The sequence below is a fragment of the Dermacentor variabilis genome, chromosome 9, assembly GCF_050947875.1.
Source record: "Dermacentor variabilis isolate Ectoservices chromosome 9, ASM5094787v1, whole genome shotgun sequence".
NCBI classification, from domain to species: Eukaryota; Metazoa; Arthropoda; class Arachnida; order Ixodida; family Ixodidae; genus Dermacentor; species Dermacentor variabilis.
Window position 1 is genome coordinate 72,854,578 of NC_134576.1, and position 19,393 is coordinate 72,873,970.

Genomic DNA, 19,393 nt, shown 5'->3' on the forward strand with positions numbered 1-19,393 from the left:
CTTCATGGTGCCGAATTCTTTTTTCCTTTGGACTTGCGATCGGGCTATTGGCAAGTGCCAGTGGATGAATCCGACCGCTCGAAGGCAGCTTTCATTACGCCTGATGGCCTGTATGAGTTTACAGTAATGCCATTCGGCCTCTGCAATGCACCCGCCACATTCGACAGAATGGACAATATTCTACGAGGCCTCAAATGGAAGACGTGCTTGTGTTATTTAGACGACGTGGTAGTTTTCTCCCCTGATTTCACCACTCACCTCTCTCGTCTACGCGAAGTCCTGACTTGCCTTACCACCGCTGGCCTTCAACTTGAAGTGCCGCTTCGGAGCCCGCCAGCTGACCATACTTGCCCTTGTCGTGTCCAAAGACGGCGTCCTTCCCGACCTTGACAAACTTCGTGCTGTCACAGAATTTCCACAGCCGACTACAGTGAAAGAGCTCCGAAGTTTTGTCGGTTTTTGCTCTTATTTTCGACGCTTTGTGCGCAATTTTGCCTGCATCATCACTCCACTGATGTAGCTCCTGGCTGGCCCTGGTGACCTTCGCGACTGGACTCCGGCATGTGACCAAGCCTTCACCACTTTGCGTCGTCGACTTACCTCACCGCCTGTTGTACGCCACTACAACCCGAGTCCACCGACTGAAGTTCATACCGACGCCAGCGGCGTTGGTCTTGGAGCCTTCCTTGCACAACGGAAGCATGACTTTCTAGAATATGTGGTTGCATATGCGAGTCGTGCTCTCACGAAGGCAGAATCCAATTATTCTGTCACGGAAAAAGAATATTTGGCAATAGTTTGGGCCTTAAACAAATTTCGCCCTTACTTGTATGGCCGTCCGTTCGACGTTGTGACAGACCACCACGCGCTCTGCTGGCTTGCGTCACTGAAAGACCCGTAGTTGGGCTCTTCGGCTCCAAGAATTTGACATTCGCGTCATTTATCGATCCGGGCGCCGACATTCTGATGCAGATGCGCTCTTCCGTTCGCCCATGCGATACGACGAAACGCCACCTTCATCTATAGAGTGCCCGGTTGCTACGCTTGCTGCTACTGACATGCCGTCTGAACAGAGAAAAGATCCGTGGATTGTGTCTCTCATTGACATTCTTAGCAGTCCTTCAACGTCTACATGCCCTCGAGCCCTTCGTCGCCAAGCCACGCACTTCGTGCTATGGGTCGCCATCTTGTACCGCCGAAACTATCAGCCAGACGGTCGCAAATGACTGCTAGTCATCCGTCGCCATTTGCGTTCCGACGTATGCACATATTTCCATGCAGACCCGCAACAAGCTCATGCTGGCGTCCTGAAAACCTAAGAGCGGCTCCGCCAGCGGTACTACTGGCGCGGCATGTATTCTTATGTCCGCATATACATTCGGTCATGTGCAGCCTGTCAGCGACGCAAGAGATCTTCTCATACGACAGGTCCTCTGCAACCTTTACCGTGTCCTGCACGTCCTTTTGATCGGGTCGGCATTGACCTTTATGGGCCTCTTCCATGCAGTGCTAACGGAAATCGTTGGATAATTGTCGCAGTAGGCCACCTCACAAGATATGCTGAAACTGCTGCACTTGCTTCGGCTGCGGCTCGCGACGTCACCGCATCCATCTTACGGCATCTCGTCTTACGGCATGGCGCACCGCGAGAACTGCTCAGTGACCGAGGCCGTGTCTTCTTGTCCGAAGTTATTAATGAGCTACTCACCGCGTGCCGCAGTATTCACCGCACCACTACGGCGTATCACCCACAGACTAACGGTCTAACGTGACGATTCAACCGCACTCTTGGGGACATGCTCACCATGTATGTTGCGTATGATCATCCAATTGGGACGATGCCCTCCCTTTTGTGACGTACGCATACACTACCGCCGTTCAGGCTACCACAGACTGCTCACCATTTTTCCTTCTTTATTGACGTGAACCATCCACTACCCTCGACACCGTACTACCATATCACGCGGATGCCTCTGAATTCACCCCTCTTTCAGAAGTTGCTCGCCATGCTGAAGAGTGCCACCAACTGGCTCACTCGTTTAGGTTGGATACCCAAGGAATCCACAAAGATCGCCGCGACAACGATCACCCCACACAGTCCTTCTCCATGGACTCTCACATGTGGCTTCGGCTGCTCTTCCAAGCTCCAGGCCTTAGCCCAAAGCTTGCTCCGAAATATCAAGGTCCGTACCGGATCGTTGCGTGTACTTCGCCTGTGAATTATGTGGTCGAACCGGAGACGCCATCTTCGGACAAACGCCGCCGTGGCCGCGAGACCGTTCACGTCAGCCCCTTGAAGCCGTACCACGACCCCCTTATCGTATCATCACCTTAAGTGGCCAGGATGGCTCCTCTTCGCCGCGGGGGAAGTTGTAGTGGGTAATATGCATGTGGCACAGTGCGGACTGCCACCGCTGCGGCGCGAGACCCGAGCTCGGACTGTTGATGCGAAGCGCTAGGACTCGTGATCTAGAGCTACCTGGGATCCCTCGAACGAGCTTCAATAAACCCCATTTCACAATATATATTGTTTCAAGTCCACAGATGTACTGGAATCGTTAGCGAACGGCGCATGCGTTCCCGAGGAGGCATTGATATATACGCAAGGTACAATATGTACGTACAACCATACATTCTGACCTTAAGAGGACAATGCCACCGATTTTGAGGATATCTGTGAAGTACAAACGAAAAACACATTTGTGATATGCACTTTGCATATATTTCCAGGCATAGCCAAGTATGATATCAAGAAGGTCATGACATCGCACTTTTGAGCGAACTACAAGGCGTTTGTAGAGCTTCCTGACGATAGACCTTCATCTATTGATATTGTGCGTAACACCGTGACCTTTTATTCAGTGGCGGGTACATTTGTCACTACATTCCTGCTTGAATTAATCAAAAAAATTACTGGTTCGCAGTGCGAATGTTTGTACAACGCAATAACGAAAGAAGAATCATGTATAAAATATGATAAGTATTGGTGGGGTGACTACGCGCTCATTTTTCAACGGACATAGCTGCATTCCCGTTGTGAAACTAGCGTCCGAACAATATGAATCGGTGCAATTGCTAGGCGTTGCGTCAGAATGTTTGCCGCCAATATGTCCATCTTCGTAAAGGTATCGAGATACTCAATGACGGACACAGACACATGCACCATCGTTGAGTCATGGCGTCCTTGTGCTGCAGCCAAATAAATAAAGAAAAAAAAACAGGAAACCTGGTTAGACTCCCAGAATGTGCCAAATAAAACGTCAGCTCAGGTCATACAAAAATATATGTTATACACCTGTGCTAGATGGCAATGCAGTACACTCAAAAGTTTCACCACCTCCAAAAACAGACGTGCTAGATGACAATGCCACGCAGTCAAAAGTTTTAGCGCCTCAGGAAACAGATGTACTAGATTTGCAATGCAGTGCACTCAAACGTTTTACCACGTGAACATGCTGCTGTGTTAGATGACAATGCAGTGCACTCAAAAGTTTTAGCACCTCAAAAAACATGTACTACATGGAAATGCAGTGCACTCAAAAGAGAGATGTGTAAGAGATGGCAATGCCGTGCACTCAAAAGTTTTGTCACCTCGCAAAACAGATCTGCGAGATGGCGATGCAGTGCACTGAAAAGCTTTAGCACCTCAAAAACCATGTACTGGATGGCAATTCAGTGCACTTAAAAGTTTTACCGCCTCAGAAAACATATGTATAAGATAGCGATGCAGTGCACTCAAAAGTTTTACCACCTCAGAAAACAGGTGTGCTAGTTGGCAATGCAGTGCACTCAAAAGCTTTACCACCTAAGTAAACAGATGTGCGAGATGGCAATGCAGTGCACTCAACAGCTTTAGCACCTCAAAAAACAGATGTACCGGATGGCAATGCAGCGCACTCAAAAGCTTTACCGCCTCAGAAAACATATGTGCAAGATGGTAATGCGGTGCACTCAAACATTTACCACCTCAGAAAACATATGTGCGAAATTGCATCGCACTTCTCTCAAAGCTTTATCACCTCAGAAAAGAGATGTGCTAGATGGCAATGCAGTGCACTTAACGCTTTTACCACCTCAGGAAACAGATGTGCTAGATGACAATGCAGCGCACTGAAAAGTGTTAGCACCTGAGAAAACATGTACTAGATGGCAATGCAGTGCACTCAAATATTTTACCGCTTTAGCAAACAAATGTACTAGATGGCAATGCAGTGCTCTGAAAAATTTTAGCATCTCAGAAAACACGTATTACATGTAAATGCAGTGCACTCAAAAGAGATATGCGAGATGGCAATGCCGTGCACTCAAAAGATTTACCGCCTAAGAAAAGAGATGTGCGAGATGGCAGTGGCTAAGGTTATTTTATGAGGAGACGTGGTTGACAATGATATTGTCATGCGAGTAACTCAAGGTTGAATGCAAATGTATGCAGGTAATCGCTATTATTTCACATTTATCGGTATTCAGGCTGACTTGACAAGCTAAGGAAGCAGCTGTTAGTAACGCAATCAAGATCTTTCCGATGAACGGTTTTATGAGCGGGTGAGCCAATTTGATGATAAATAAGCAATCATCTGCAGCTATGCGAACAGTTGACGCAATTTCCAAAGGCAGATCGTTAATAAATATTACAAGCAGCGAGGGTCCAAGTACACTTTAATGTTCTTGCACTGGATCTTACACTTGTTTACAAAGCACTTTGAAAGAAAATGATTGTTTTCTGCAGCTCAAATTAAATTTAATTGCTTTAGCATTCTGAAGGTACTTCACGCACTTTGGGGGGCTATCTACGTATGTATGTTTTTATTTATCAATATATATATCTCTGTCCCTATCTATCTAAATTGTTTCTAACCGTTATCCCGGCTGCGCAGGTTTTTCGGCAGCGAGGCTAGATGGCGTGGAGTGTTTCTATGTAAGCGCGAAAGAGTATTCCCGCTGTAGTACACGCCTCACACATACCTCGTTTCGACGATGGCAGTAAGATCTGCCACTGTGTTGTTTCTACACTAACGCACTGCCATTGGCAGTCATCGTGAGATGGATCGAGTCGCCATGTATGCAATACGTTGCCACTGTTAATCACGTGAGTTTGTCTTTCTGTAGTATGAACAGTTGTCGCACTTTCTAGCCTGCTTTAGACAGCAGTTCTGTGAAACTGACCCAGCGAGAGTGTTATTCGGACGATGGACAAAGGTTGACTAGAATATTTGTTTCTTGAAGGCTTTTACACCATGAGGTGTAACTGCCTTTTCTCCTCTCTTCCTAAGTGCAATCATGTATTTCAATAATATCATTTCAATTCTATTTCAATAAATTGATGGTTTTTATAACTTTTCTCGCTTTTTGCTGTAATACCTGTATTGGCGAAATTTGTGCCTACGTTGTACAAGTGTTATTGTTCTTATAAAATGTATTGTAAGTATGAAACGCCATACGCAAAATCGAAATTCAGTTAGGGTGACCCTTTCAGTCAGCTTTGCCTCCTCAGCCTGCCAAACGTTTCTCGTCCGCGTATTTGCACTCAACTTAATTATATTTTCACGCTTGTATGGTTACGTGAAGACAGAACATCATTGGTAACCATTTTACATATGCCTGTAGGAGAGAAAACACTAGCCGCTGCTTTTTTTTACAGGTATCAGAGCGCTATGCTTGACGTTTATAACGTCGCATGGTTGACGAAGTAATGTCTATGAAAAAAATTGACAGTGGCTTAGCTCGGCTATGCCAGGATATGCGTAGCGAAAGCTAAGGCATAGCATGGTTAGCCTTGGTTAATCTTGATTGCAAGTCCAAGTTAGTCTGGTTGTCTAGCTATGTTGTGGCGTTCAGCCAGTTTCGGCGCGCTGTTTGTCTGTTTCCTAGGCGATTCGTTTCCTCTTCATCTCGTTCCGATGTCGATTCCAGGCCTCCTCCTGCTTATCAGAATTGTCACCGTCCATACTGCCACCTCAACTGTGGTTGCGGCGCACGCAAGCTCTCCTTTTCAATCTTCCGACATGTTATCAAGCATGCGACGCAGCTGGCGAAGCGATCGGAGGCGAGCGCAACGACGAGGAACGCGGAGTGACGTCATACCAAAAGCGGCGGCGGAACGCCTGTGGCTCTGTGCTACTAGTGGCGCATGCGCAATAGTGACTAGGGAGCAAGATACACAGAAATATCCACGGCGGGGCGCGCGTTGTGACGTCATGTGCCTCCTCGGAGCACCGCCACGGGAAAATCGCAAGTTCGCGGCCAGTAAAGCTTTCGCTTTAAAAAACGCAGATAGGCTTCGTCCCCAAGCAGGTTCCAAGAAATATTTCTTTAAAGCGAAGCTTTCTATGTCTCACTGATTCGTCCGTGAATACCGAAAACGCAATGCAAAAAGGCCAACTTACACATCTGATAGAACACTCAGTTTACATTCGCAGTACCGCACCCGCGTCGACTCGCCATCCGGTCGGTGCCTGATAAAGGCGCGAAGCGATGAGCTCAGCAAGAGTAGCGCATGCGCGCTAAGTTCACTGGAAGCGCAAGTTGCGTCTGCTAGGCATGACACGGACGACATCACCTCTGTCGCGATTAACTGAGTTTCCCTGCCTATCGGACACAGCAAGTGCACGCGAACACCAGCTGGTTTTAGCATGTCAAAAAAAATTAAAGCCCTTTCCTTAAAGAAAATGGTTGAACGCCATGGTACCCGGACGAGCTGTATACATGGCATTACACGCGCCAAGCAACGCATTCCCGGCCGTCACATGGCCGTAGGTGCAGCGCATGGCAGAAGAGGAGGCTACCGTACGCGCACGTAAGCGCGAACACGATCATGCCCGTAAGGCCGATCCCGTGTGTCGGCAAGCGGCATGCAGAAGCGTAGGAAACACTTGTGCAGCCGAGATGCCTGCTGGTCTTGTGATCGTCAGCGGAAACGTTCCTGGCAGAAACGATGAAGACGTTAAAGACACATATTACGCCGATCCTCGTGTGCGCTGACTTTAACATCGATGTGTTGAAAGATCACGGCAAATGGATCGAGAATTTCATGCCAGATCGCTACTCGCTTAAACTGAAGAAGCTACAGAGAACCACCACGCAACACCGTTCCTGCATTGATCTGACGTTTGCAAGCAGGCTGTGTCGCGTTACGATGGCAGAGCCTCTGACCGTATCACAGAGCGATCACAAGGCAATACTGTGCAAGTGTATAGTCGTCCGTGAAAGTATGAGTGCGTGCGTGTAATCAACGGCTGCATGATCTAAAATAAAAGCTATGCAACTCAACGAAATGTGTCTTCATTTAACTTCAACGTTCAAAAAATAGAATATTAACCAAGCAATCAAATCGCATATGCAAAGCATCGGGTCCCTCAGCATTTCTTGGTTTCGTTGTGTGGTCGTTGGATTTGGACTTTGATTCAATTTGCATTGGGGGAAAGCTTCGCTTTAAACCATCTTTCTTTAAGAAAGGGGCTTTGTTTTTTTCTGTTGTTTTTATAGTATTCGATATGCAATTCCACACCTGAAAGCCGGTTTTTAAAATAGATTAGCATGAAAAAATATGCATTCTGAACATCCCTACTCACTCATTTTCCTTGTCCACTTTGAAGCCACCTTGCTCGGACGTCTTTTTTGCACAGACCCCTTCAACGACCACGAACTGTGGCTGCCGGCAGGTGCAGTAACCCTCCAGGCACTGTGCCAATCCCCGACACGGTGTGTTATCGTCGCACGCTCCGTTGACGGCACCAGCTGCGCGATCCAATTGCACCCACCAGCTTTGCTACAATTCCAACCACAAACGTAGATGATAACTTCTAAACGTCTAAAAGTTTAGCAGCACGCTAAGAAAAGTCCTCTAAAGAAAACTGCAAGAAAATGCCGTGTATATGTATACATATATATATATATATATATACTTTTCTGCGTGGGAACGTTGTCGTGTAAAGATGAACATCAAACATCATCATAGGACTGTGTTGCAAATGACGTATAGTTAAATATTGTTGTGCCTGAAAACTCAATTTCCAAATTTAATGCTATGCTCACCTTGACACAAACATTGTTCAATCAACTAAGCACACTTCTGTTCACAAGCTTTCGTAACATTGTTAGGGCAGTGCCATGGCAAAGTTATTAGGCTGCTCCTTACAGCACTGGGCACTGTCGTAAGGTTCATTGTCTCTATTATGGCACATGTAAATTATTGTGACAGCAGAAATGCGAAGGAATTCTTTTACGAGCACCACGTGCTCCATTAACAGAATGTCAAAGTACGTCTCCCAATTTGTTCTCCGTGAGTTTTGTCGCGAAGCTATACCAAGTACAACATGCACCAGGACAACAAAATTGTTAGCGTAGTTTACACAAGCACTGAACTGCTACGCTGAGCAGAAATCCTGACTGCCGTACTTACGCTCAACATGGTCGTAGATATGCGTGTGAGAAAGTGTACCTGAATAGTTGGGTGGCAAAAAGAAAGAGCAGGAGTTATACTCAAAAACCCTAATACAATAAAATTCTTTGTAAGAGAACTTTTAGCCAATATTTTTGCTAGACATCCTTAATACCAAAGGTGCAAGCTAATGGTAGACGGGGGCACACGAACGAAAAGCTTGGCGATAATAGCACCCGATTCTTTCTAAGATCACTCAACGTCGTACTCCACAATTGGTTCCTTGAACGTTTACCGAAAACGCCGATTTCACGAGAAATTAGGGATGTTAAATGAGGTAGCAGCGATTTATTCATTACGACAGGCATTATTTCTTGACAATACAAGCGCTAGTAATATGAGCATGTTGGCCATGAAATCATGGAGGTGAATGGTAAGCATTGATAGAAAGCAAGTATAACCGTGAACTATGCTTACTAGTAACAGTGAATAGACAAGACTTCAGTTCTTTGAAGGTTACCGTAGAGCCGATGGGATAATCCTGCTACAATATGGACATATCCTCGCACTTATTGTGTGCGTAGCAATTATTACATTTTATTAACTTGTCACAATATCGCCTGATGGTACCTTTAGTGGCATAGGTTTAAAGTGCCATCGATTCGAAACCTACCAGTTCAACAATATATAGGCTCATAAATAGAATGCTTTCTTTAATAATATTTTTCCGTGTTAGGTAACTTTGGAGTACCAATGTTGCTCATGCGGGCGGGATGCCACAAGGCACATCAACAAAAATATATTTGTGCCTTCTTGTGACCTCGCCTAAATCTGCTACATCAGTTTTCCAAGACGCCACACCAACGAGCCCGCATGTGAACCTTGTTCGTTCATCATCGGTCGAAGACCGAAGAAGCAGTTACCTGTACCACAGTTACTCATTCAGTGGACATAATTCATCTAGTACGAAACAACGCATCTCAAGAAGGATGTTGGTGCTTTCCTTTCCGATGTTTTCTTGAGCGTTCTTTTCTTCCTTTTTCTAATGATCATTCCGTTTCTTCAAACAATACACTGGTAAAGTTGTTTTTGTTATCTGAGAAAAAGAACCCTACAAGTATCGAAATTAGTGTAAATATCTTTCGTGTCCCCTTATATTTTTCTTGTCTTTGCGTATGATTTGACCGAAGCATTTCGTTTATTGATTTTCCCTTATTCTCCAGACAATAGGGCAGTAGTTTTACTCCCCACGTGTGTATCTTTTATGTAGCAAGAAAGAATCAAATTTTGGGAAGTGGGTGTAACAGACCACAAATATACAGGTGAATACGCCGCATGAACATAGTAAATGTGACAGCCCACCTAACAATACTTTTGACGCCAAAACAACCAGTATTACGGTACATGCCGAAGTGTCTATTCAACCAGTTTATACAGCCATGCTCATAGGGGCATCTTTCGCCCAGTTTGCAGCTGCATATGATTGAGAAACTAAGACCGACTGGCGCACGCATACGAGTATATCTACCAGTACTTATGTGGCTGTTGAACCTGTAAACAAATGATAATTGGTGATAGTAAAGAGACCAAGAAACAATATTTAACTCGGAGTGTTTATGAAATTTATTTCCACAATACCGTGCGGAGGTGCATTCCAGTAAAAATTTGGAGATTTCTCGCCATAAACAGAAATATTCATTCTTTAAAGGAAGATACTGCTGTTCGGTTTCAAACTGCCACACATTTTTAGGTGGCCCGTCAAGAGTAGATCTTTGTCTCTGTGTGTTTTTCAAGTAATTAAGCACTTTCGCAGGAATTGCATGCTTCTTGAAGACCCCTAAGTTGTATTTATAGCATGGACTACCCATGAAGGTTTCAAGTAATTTTTTGTGTGCGCTGTCAAATTTAAGACATTATTATTTAAACATCTGTGTCGTACGTTGCGATTCTTCATAATCTCCAAGGCAAAATTATGCTATTTCCCAAGGAGTGCTATATATTTCCCGTGACCAGCTTCGTAATTCATCCGAAGCAAGTATGCACTCAGGGACGTAAAAATGTGGCGCAAATATGAATAAAACAATTCATCTTAGCGGTTTTTGTGAATAATGTGGTGCTGACATTTTTATATTCTGAGACAGTGAGATGTACAGCTTTGCTGCAGCTTCACGCCTATATGTGTACTTACTTGTTTTCGGGTGTACCAGTGCTATGTAAAAAGAATTAAAAATATTGTTGGGTACACCGGAAACTAAAAACGCTAGTACCGAAGCTTATCATATGCAAAGTTTCCAATACCAACTGAATGTCAACCAGTATTTAACTGTTTAGAAGCAGGATTTCATATTTTTCACCTATGAACCAGTGTGGATTATCACAGCCGCGCTGCTAACTGCTACATGTACTTGAGAAAAATGTTCAAACGAATGTTATCCGTGCGAACACATAATTGTCTGAAGACAATTGCAGTTTATTTGCATATAAAGCAGAATCATAGGTGATGTAAGTCTCTGTGAAGAATTCTTTGTCCAGTGGGGCATGTCAATAGATTAGGTTTCTATTATTGACTAATACATATGAATAGGTCTCGAGCGTTTTTTGCTATCTCCAACTCGATGTAGTCAACTAACAAATGTATTACAAGAGCTCATTCTTTCTGGCTGATCGCGAATGCTCGAAATTCATCAGTGATTCTCGTTTTCGGAATCTAACATTGCGTTTGTTGTGACTGATTTCATATTGTAATGTCGTAGTGAAGGTGAACAACCACATCAGCATACGGACGTCACAGAACTAACTGTTTATTGGTTGAACCTGGGTCGAGTAATACAAGTAACACTCAGAGCAACGATAGCGACGACCACAATCGTCGAATGTCGAAAATCTGATTGGCAAGTGAAGTGCGTCGGCTTTTATACATGACTTGTCGAAGGAAACGGCGTAATCGCTGGTCGCCTAGTGCCTTACAGAAAGTAATACACAGTTCGTGTCGCCCATAGAATCTGGCTATACGAGCTCGGTGACGACAGTCAATGGATAGATCCAGCTATAACATTCGCTATATTTGCGCTACAAGAAGGCGTGTCTTGAGCGAACGGTGACACTGTGAGACAGATTGCCCCGGGAGGTTTGTATTCCTTGCAGGCTACTATGACAACACATCAATGCTACCTAAATAGATTATTGCTATCTTGCTGCCGATTATCTATTTCTTTCTTTTTTCCCTTTTGCTCTTTCGATATGTTAGTCAAACGAACTCTTCAGTATTCTATCATTCTTTTTGGCAACAACGCTTTACTTGGTATCCCCTGTAGCAACTGCAACAGGGAATTCCATTCTGTAAGGATTCATCTGCACGCATGATAAAAACACGCCTGAATGTGCCGCTATATGTATTAAGTTTTGCGCCGTACATTACAGCGGACATTTGTTTGTGTGTCGTCCCTTCAATTTGAAGCCCTGGAAAAATATGTAAATTCGATGCATTGCTTGCGAAAACTCAGAACCTGGGAACATGGCAGCCGGTGGTGGAATGGAGGTGCGTAACTGAGTCTATTGAAATAAAATGTCGAGTTCAATATATATATATATATATATATATATATATATATATACTTGTCATAGGATGCATTGTGCAGAGATAACATTGTGTTATTAAGGTAACCACATGGCATCAATGGAAAGACGGCAAAATATATTGTGGCGCATGAGCTGTATTATAAAACAGTGACATTTGTGCGAATAGGGTGGTATAGACTCACAAGACAAAAGATTAATTTGGTGCCACCGTAGAGTGCTTCCTGCGTTAGACGTAGTTATATAAAGTTGCCAACAGTGCGGTGTACAAAGTATTCATCATGATCGTTTTCAACAGCCTATTTTCATCTCCAGTGCAGCACGAAGGCCCATCCCAGCGATCAACGGTCTACTGCTAACAGCTTACGAATGAATCCGAAAAAAGAAAAACATGAAATCTTTTTGCAGATCCAGAGGCACGGAGGTAAAAGTACACTATCATTAGAGCTTGAGAGAACACCTGTTTAAACAATTGACATACATAAAATTCTTGGTGTAACTTTTTCTGCTGATATGACAGGGACGTATCCTACTGAATCTTTGACAATATCGTTATCATGTGCTGCTGGTGTTCTTTCGCGATGTAGACGCTTTCTTCCAGAACGAGCAGGTTTACCATGTTCTTTTTCTGGCCATATCAATTACTGCTTATTTATCTGGGTGGTTACCTCAACTCTACCTAACGCAAAAGAGAGTTCTCCTGTATATTAACGTTCCGCGAAAGAGCAGCAAATATAGGTTGTTCTCTCATTGTAAAATAATTAGTATAAAAAATATGTTCGATCTTTGTCTAATATATATAGTCACTTTGGAAATGACCGATTTAGGGTGTTTGTTTAAAGTTTAAATACAATGACTCATGCACCCGCAGCGCCGAGAAGTGGCTTGTTCCTTTTCGCCGCTTGGCCTATTTTCAGCACTCACTAAAGTTTACATTGCCGTATTTGCTCAGTAAACAAGGACAGACAGACGTCGGCTTTGCTACCTTCAGGAAAGAAGAAATGCGCGATTTTTTTTCTGTCTCTTCCTTAATCATTTTATAACATGATGTCTTATCACGATTAGAAGGCTTTCAATTTTAGCATAGAGTTCGCTGTTATTTGCGTCATATGTACACGTGTTGCTTTCGATCATTTCGACTAGACCATTCGCAAATACACGTATGCATTGATTGCATTTGTTGTGTTCGAACTACTTATTTCTCTTTTTTTAGTTTTTAGTATTACTATGTATAATAATTGCAGTACTATGTGTCTGTTAGTTTTTGCAAATCTGGACTGTGAAACCGTTGCCATGTAGATGGGCTCTAATGCACTGTCAAAGGATTAATGCATATCAAATTGACCGCAAATAAAGACGGGTACAGCGGAAGAGAACACAAAAACAACATGGGCAGTTACCACCCGTGCTGTTTTTGTGTTTTCTTCGGCAGTTTCCGTCTCTATTTGCGGTCAGTACGATATGCAGTAAACAGCAACTAGGCCAAACTGAAGTTCTAATTCAAGAGCTTAGTTACCGCTTTTCGTCTGAGAACCCCAACTGTCATTGGAATTAAACAATTGATTGCTTTGATTTGATTCAATCTCTAGTTATCCCTGCCTTGAGCTATAGCTCATTGCAACTTTCTCCTACAAATTTTCTAATTTCAACACCGAAACTAGTTTTCTGTCATCCTCGACTGCGCTTCCCTTCCCTGGGCACCCAGTCTGTATGTCTAAAGGTCCACTGGGTATCTACCTTGAGAATTGTTATACCCGGTTCCAATTTTTTCTCGTAATGACAGCTAAAATACGGGCTACCTCCGGTTGCTCTCCGGCTCTTGCTGTCTCTTAAGATTACGTCTACCATTTTTCGTTCCATCGCTCTTCCTGTGGTCCTTGCCTTGTTCACAACCGTCTTTGCTAACCTCCAAGCTTCGGCCTCTTGTTTTGGTACCAGTGGAGTGCAATAATCGCACACATTTTTGTTTAACGGCTATGGTAAGCTCCCATTCAGTGTTGTATAATGCCAGCCGTATGTAATCCAAACCATTTTTCTTCTTCTGTGAATTTCATTCACATGATCAGGGTCCTGAGTAATTTACCTCGATAAACGTACTCCTGCAGAGGCCATAGAGGCTGAATGGCGATCATGAATTCATGTTTTCCTGCCAGGCTATTGAGCACTGCCTCTCTCCTGTGCATATTGATCTTCAACCCGCTTTTACGCCTTCTCGGTTGAGGTCCTGAATCATTTCTTGCAATTCATTCTTAGTGTTACTGAACAGGACGATGTCATCAGCAAACCGAATATTGAGACATTCGAGGCTGTTGCTCACTGCTCTAAAATCCTGAAATCCAGTCTGGAATCCAGTCTAAAATCCTGAATATTTCGTCTAAGCATGCATTCAGTAGCATTCGAGAAATTGTGTCCCCTTGCCCAATCGTTTGTTGATAGGCAATTTTTTTGTACTTTTTGTGGATAACCAAGGTAGCTGTGTAATGTTAATAGATATTTCCCAAGATATTCACATATGCCTCCTGTACGCTGTAATTGCGAAAAGTCTCCACGGCAGCTGGTATCTCTACTGATACTGATTTGTATACTGATTTGACACTGATTTGTGATTTGTAAATGTATTTTAATTATCTAGGAAAGCGCCATATGGGGCGGTTGATTGTACTCCAGGGATTTGGCACGTGCCTCATTGAGGACATGGACGGAATTAATTCTAGAATATCCCTTTTCGAAGCCAGCCTGTTCTTTTGATTGAATAAAATCAATTGTTGCCCTGATTGTATCGGAAATTGTCTTGGTAGATGTTTTACACCACGCTCAAAGCAAGCCATTGGGCCTATTATTTTCAATTTTTTTTACTTCTTCTTTCCCATGGATTAGTACAATGTTTGCACAGTCGCAGCTCTCTGGCAGACTTGAAGCCATGAAAGATATCGAAAAACAAAGCCATAAGCTTTTGAAGCATAATATTTTCTCCATCTTTGAATTTAATGATTTTAGTCCATCTTATAGTGCCGCTTTTCCCCGGGACATGTCTGGCAAGGCCCTGCAAACATCATCGCTAACTATAGAAGCAGCTTCTGTGTCTTGTTCATCACTACTCACGATGAAGGTTGTGTGGTTGCTCTGGCTACTGTACAGGTCAGTATAGAATTCTTCAGCTGCTCTTATTATAAAGGGTGTTTCAGTGAAAACTTTCGAAATTTTTTTTAGAAGTTGTCTGTGGCAGATAGCCCAATATTATTCCAAGAGCTGATCTACTCCAAGAGGCGGACATTACTTGCACAAAACGTTGAAATGCGCATCCGAATAATGAAAAAGCATTCACTAAAATTTCTAACGAATTATCTTAAGGTAGACAGTGCAATTTACAAATTTTAGCGGGTGAGACGGCAAGGCATATCCACTTGAAAAGAATTGAGCGGATGACACAATTTACAATATACTAGCCGTCAAACTCACGGTGAAAATTCCCTGTCGTTGCGCGTACTTTCTTAGCAAGTTTTCAGCAATTACAACGAAGGCGCCAAATAAAACAACAGACGAAGGAAGGCGACACGGGACAACCACGTAGGCGTAGTTCTAAGCATTGAGGCAAGAAAGTAACTGGAATGCCAATGCATTTCTTTGCAAAGTTCGAGAATTAATTAATATATTGAAACTCGTGTCATCCTGAGAATTCGTTCCAATTGGATTGGCCTTGCTAACTTCATGGCTAAACTTCCCCGACTTGAACAGCTCTCGTCTGTGCTCCGCATTCTCTAGCAAATTGTAATAATAACAAACCAGCTCGCCCAACAAACCGCATGCCTAAGTTCTGCTTCAAAAAACTCTATTATACATATTTTCACTGAATATTAGTTACATGGCAAATCAGGCGTGATGTTACATAATTACGCTCTGCGGCTTCAATGATCTTAGGATATCATCGCAACAAATTCAGTACTTTTTGCTGAATTAAGTGATAATTCTTTGCCAGTGCGATGAGAAAGAATGTTCAGGGGCATGGTCAAGCAAAACTCACTGTGACGGAAGCCGATGAGGCTGGCTATGTAGACAGCAAGACCAGTGATGGCCATCCACATGATGAAGAGTTGCCACGCTTGGAAAGGACCCACTTGTTTCTCAAAGAACCTTCCAATAGAAGCAAGAGACGTATGGCAACTGGCAGTCACAACTTCCGTTTAAAATTTTCACCACGCAGGTACTTTCAGAGAACAACACTGCCAAAGCAGACATGCTCGCTCCTAAATTTGTGAGGCATATATTCAAGATTCAAGATTCATTTATTTCTCGAAGAGAAAAAAATCCGGGATAAAAAGCTGCATTGGAGCAGATTGACGGGGTCCGGGGCCCGTTTACAAAATGGCAGCAGTAAAGAGAAAAAAAATACAATTTCACATGCATCAAGAATCAAGGAACCATACACAATGCATAATTATATATAAACTTAAAGTAAGACAAAAGCAAAATTCAAATATACAAGGCACTGCAAAGGAAAACAAACATAAAACAACGGTATAGCAGAAGCAGAAGGTTTAAAACATAATTACGAATCAACACTGCAATATAGTAAAGTAAGTTCAAACACAATATATAGCAGTACACCAGGGCAAAAAATATAAAAAAGAATACCCTAATTTGGGTTGAATCACAGTGCACAAAGTCTGACCACAGATTCAGGTGGGAAATATGGAACCTGCGAAAGAGGGTTCTAATATATTTTATTATTATGGATCCGCAGAGTTTTACAGTTTAAAAATGTATATGTGGTCGGATACACGTAAAACGTGCGCGCAAGAAATCAGATAATGACTTTGTTCTTGCTATGCATACCACTGCTTGTACCACGTCCATATAGGCATAGCTGCCCCCTAAAGCTAGAAACTCGTTGCTCTCGCCAAATGAGGGGGAGAGCAAGAGCTCCTCCTAACAACTAATTACTGTGTAGAGAGCAATTGACAAGTTGATCAGTTCTTACACCTACTAAGACCTTCAAGTTTATTTTGCGAGTAATTGCGCAATAATGTAATTAGGCTGTACGAGGTATAGCTCTGGCGGACAGCTATATTTTGTTTACAGTAAAGAAGAGACACCCTATTGAGCGCTCCCATTATCTTATTTGTGTACGTCCCGAATTTATTGCGTAATGCCTTTACCCTTCATCAAAGTGTTTGGTTTTGTTTTAGTACCATCAGCTTATCTTTAGTTCAGCCCCCGCATGCAACTTGGTCAATTTTCTTAAAACTTGGTGAAAGTTTCGTGATTTATCAATATTAGCTATAGCCGAGTAGCATATTTGAAGGTGAAAATGAATCACTGAGTGAACTGGATGTCTATAACTCGATGTACATTAACATTGAATGTGTGAATCTTGCGGAACTGATAAATTCGGAAGACATTTCGCGAGAAGCGAACATTGTAAGAACAATTCATCAATATAATATTTAAAATATATGCTATTGACATTTCTTGATTAGTTGCCGGAAACGCATGCAGTGCAAGGTCGAAGACACTCACAGCGTCCTGTATTCTCCCTCAGTGGACTCGAAGTCTTCTGGTACTGCCCCTCCTGGGTCCCCATGGTAGCCCGCTACTAGTGCCTCCTGACTGCTTCCCGCAGCCGCAGTGCTTCCATATTGAGGTACAGCATCACGGTAAAAGCTAGGGGCAGCGGTCTGTGGGTGTTGATAGAAGCGGGCTGCTTGCGACGCCTGGGGGACTCCTGCTGCTGTGGGAAACCCATATTGAATGGGCTGTGGAGGACGCGCCGGGTTTGTGGTCGCAGCCGCAGGCGGTCCCAGCGCGCGGTTGGGTGGCGCCTGGAAACGCGAAAAACCTGGCGGATTTGGGTTTCGCATTTTCCTACACTTCCTCTTCGTCTTCTTCCGAGGTGGCGCGCTTGCAAATCATCTTGTTCTTGTTGTTGTTGTTGTCCTGAGTGGCCGTGGCACATACCCACAGTGGGGGATTGGCCAAGAATCGGGCGGTTTAATTAGGTGCCTAAAAATAATAATGATAACAAGGGAGTTAACAATTTGGGCGTGTGAGTTTAAAAATAAACGTTTTGTGGTTGGAGAAAAAAGGAAATAATCAGATAAAAACCGGGTATAAGATAATAATAATAATAATAATAATAATAATAATAATAATAATAATAATAATAATAATAATAATAATAATAATAATAATAATAATAATAATACTAATAATAATTAATAATAGATAAGAAATAAAAGAAAGCTATGGTTGGGAGGGAGAACGATCAATCTAACATGGAAATCAATTGGTTTCAATTAGGTAATTTTGGATCGCCAAGCAAACATTTCTGTGGCTGAAGCCAACAATGGAGGCTCCAAAAGATAGAATCACAGGCACTGATAAAGTTAGACCAATAGAGCGAAGCGGGATTTCGAGTAGTCGTTTTCTTATAATAGAAAAACGTCTGCAAGACAACAAGAAATGGTCGATTGTCTCCTTCGCCACAGAATAAGCATAATGGTGAGGGGACCAGACCAGACCTGTGGAGGTAGAAGTTCAATGCAGGTATACGGCAGCGCAGCTTCGTGATAGACACTTCAATTTTCCGTGTTCGGCAAAAATTTCTCTTCCAAGGGTGCAGGAGATGTCTGTAATCCACAGAGTTAGTAATTGCGGAGCCTGATACTGACTGTATAAACATCTGTTGTTGCTGTTGTCGTTTTTGTTCTTGTCGTGAGTGCGTTTGGAGAACAGCCGGTGAGGGGGAATCGGCAATAAATTCGGTTGTTAACAGACACTTACCGAAGAATAACATCAGAATTTCGGAAATTTTCACTCTTCCGGGAATAATGTAGCGTGCAGAAAGAACTAGAATTCAAGAAGAAAGCGAAATAAACGCTAAACGATGACGTAAAGAAAAACGAAACAAGAATAAATGATGAGTGTAATTGATTGGATTGAATAGGCTAATTCTGGACAGCCAAGCGAACATTTCTCCCAGTGAATGACAAGAATAGAAGCCCCGGAACACAGAATTACATATAAAGATCTCTCCAGAAGTACGCAAAACTTGCAATTAGGTAGCGGAAGGCAGGTGTAATTGGAGATCGCTGGAAAAGTTTGTCATCCTGCAAAGAATATAAGAGGGCTGATGATGACGAGTATAATAATCAATCAGTCCATCAATCAATCCACCAATAATAATAATAATAATAATAATAATAATAATAATAATAATAATAATAATAATAATAATAATAATAATAATAATAATAATGGTGGTGGTGGTGGTGGTGGTGATGGTGACGATGATGATTATGCTGCTGCTGCTGCTGCTGATAATGATGATGACGGGTATGCAAGCCGACGGCGCGATCGATGGTATGACAGCCGTGACGCCAACATTCTCATGACGTGTGCACGGTTCGACGATTTTTATGGGCCTCTTGCTCACCAGCACTA

The 19,393-nt window shown here is 43.1% G+C and overlaps 1 protein-coding gene across 1 annotated transcript; it reads right to left on the minus strand.

The window, feature by feature from the left end:
* Window positions 1–7,564: 7,564 nt before the first annotated feature.
* LOC142558403 (uncharacterized) lies at window positions 7,565–17,811 on the minus strand. Its single transcript, XM_075670542.1, has 3 exons — window positions 17,471–17,811; window positions 15,975–16,084; window positions 7,565–7,734 (listed from the first exon to the last, which is right to left on the minus strand). The coding sequence occupies exons 1-3, from the start codon at window positions 17,809–17,811 to the stop codon at window positions 7,565–7,567; spliced, it is 621 nt and encodes a 206-aa protein (XP_075526657.1).
* Between the last annotated feature and the right edge of the window lie 1,582 nt (window positions 17,812–19,393).

Excerpts from the sequence above, each read along its gene's own strand:
- LOC142558403 (XM_075670542.1), bottom strand. The coding sequence starts at position 17,811 with ATGCGAAACCCAAATCCGCCAGGTTTTTCGCGTTTCCAGGCGCCACCC. Across the intron at positions 16,085-17,470 it reads GAGGGAGAATACAGGACGCT|GTTCTTTGAGAAACAAGTGG; the intron begins GTGAGTGTCTTC and ends TTCTATTGGAAG. Across the intron at positions 7,735-15,974 it reads CCTCATCGGCTTCCGTCACA|CTGGTGCCGTCAACGGAGCG; the intron begins GTGAGTTTTGCT and ends TGGATCGCGCAG.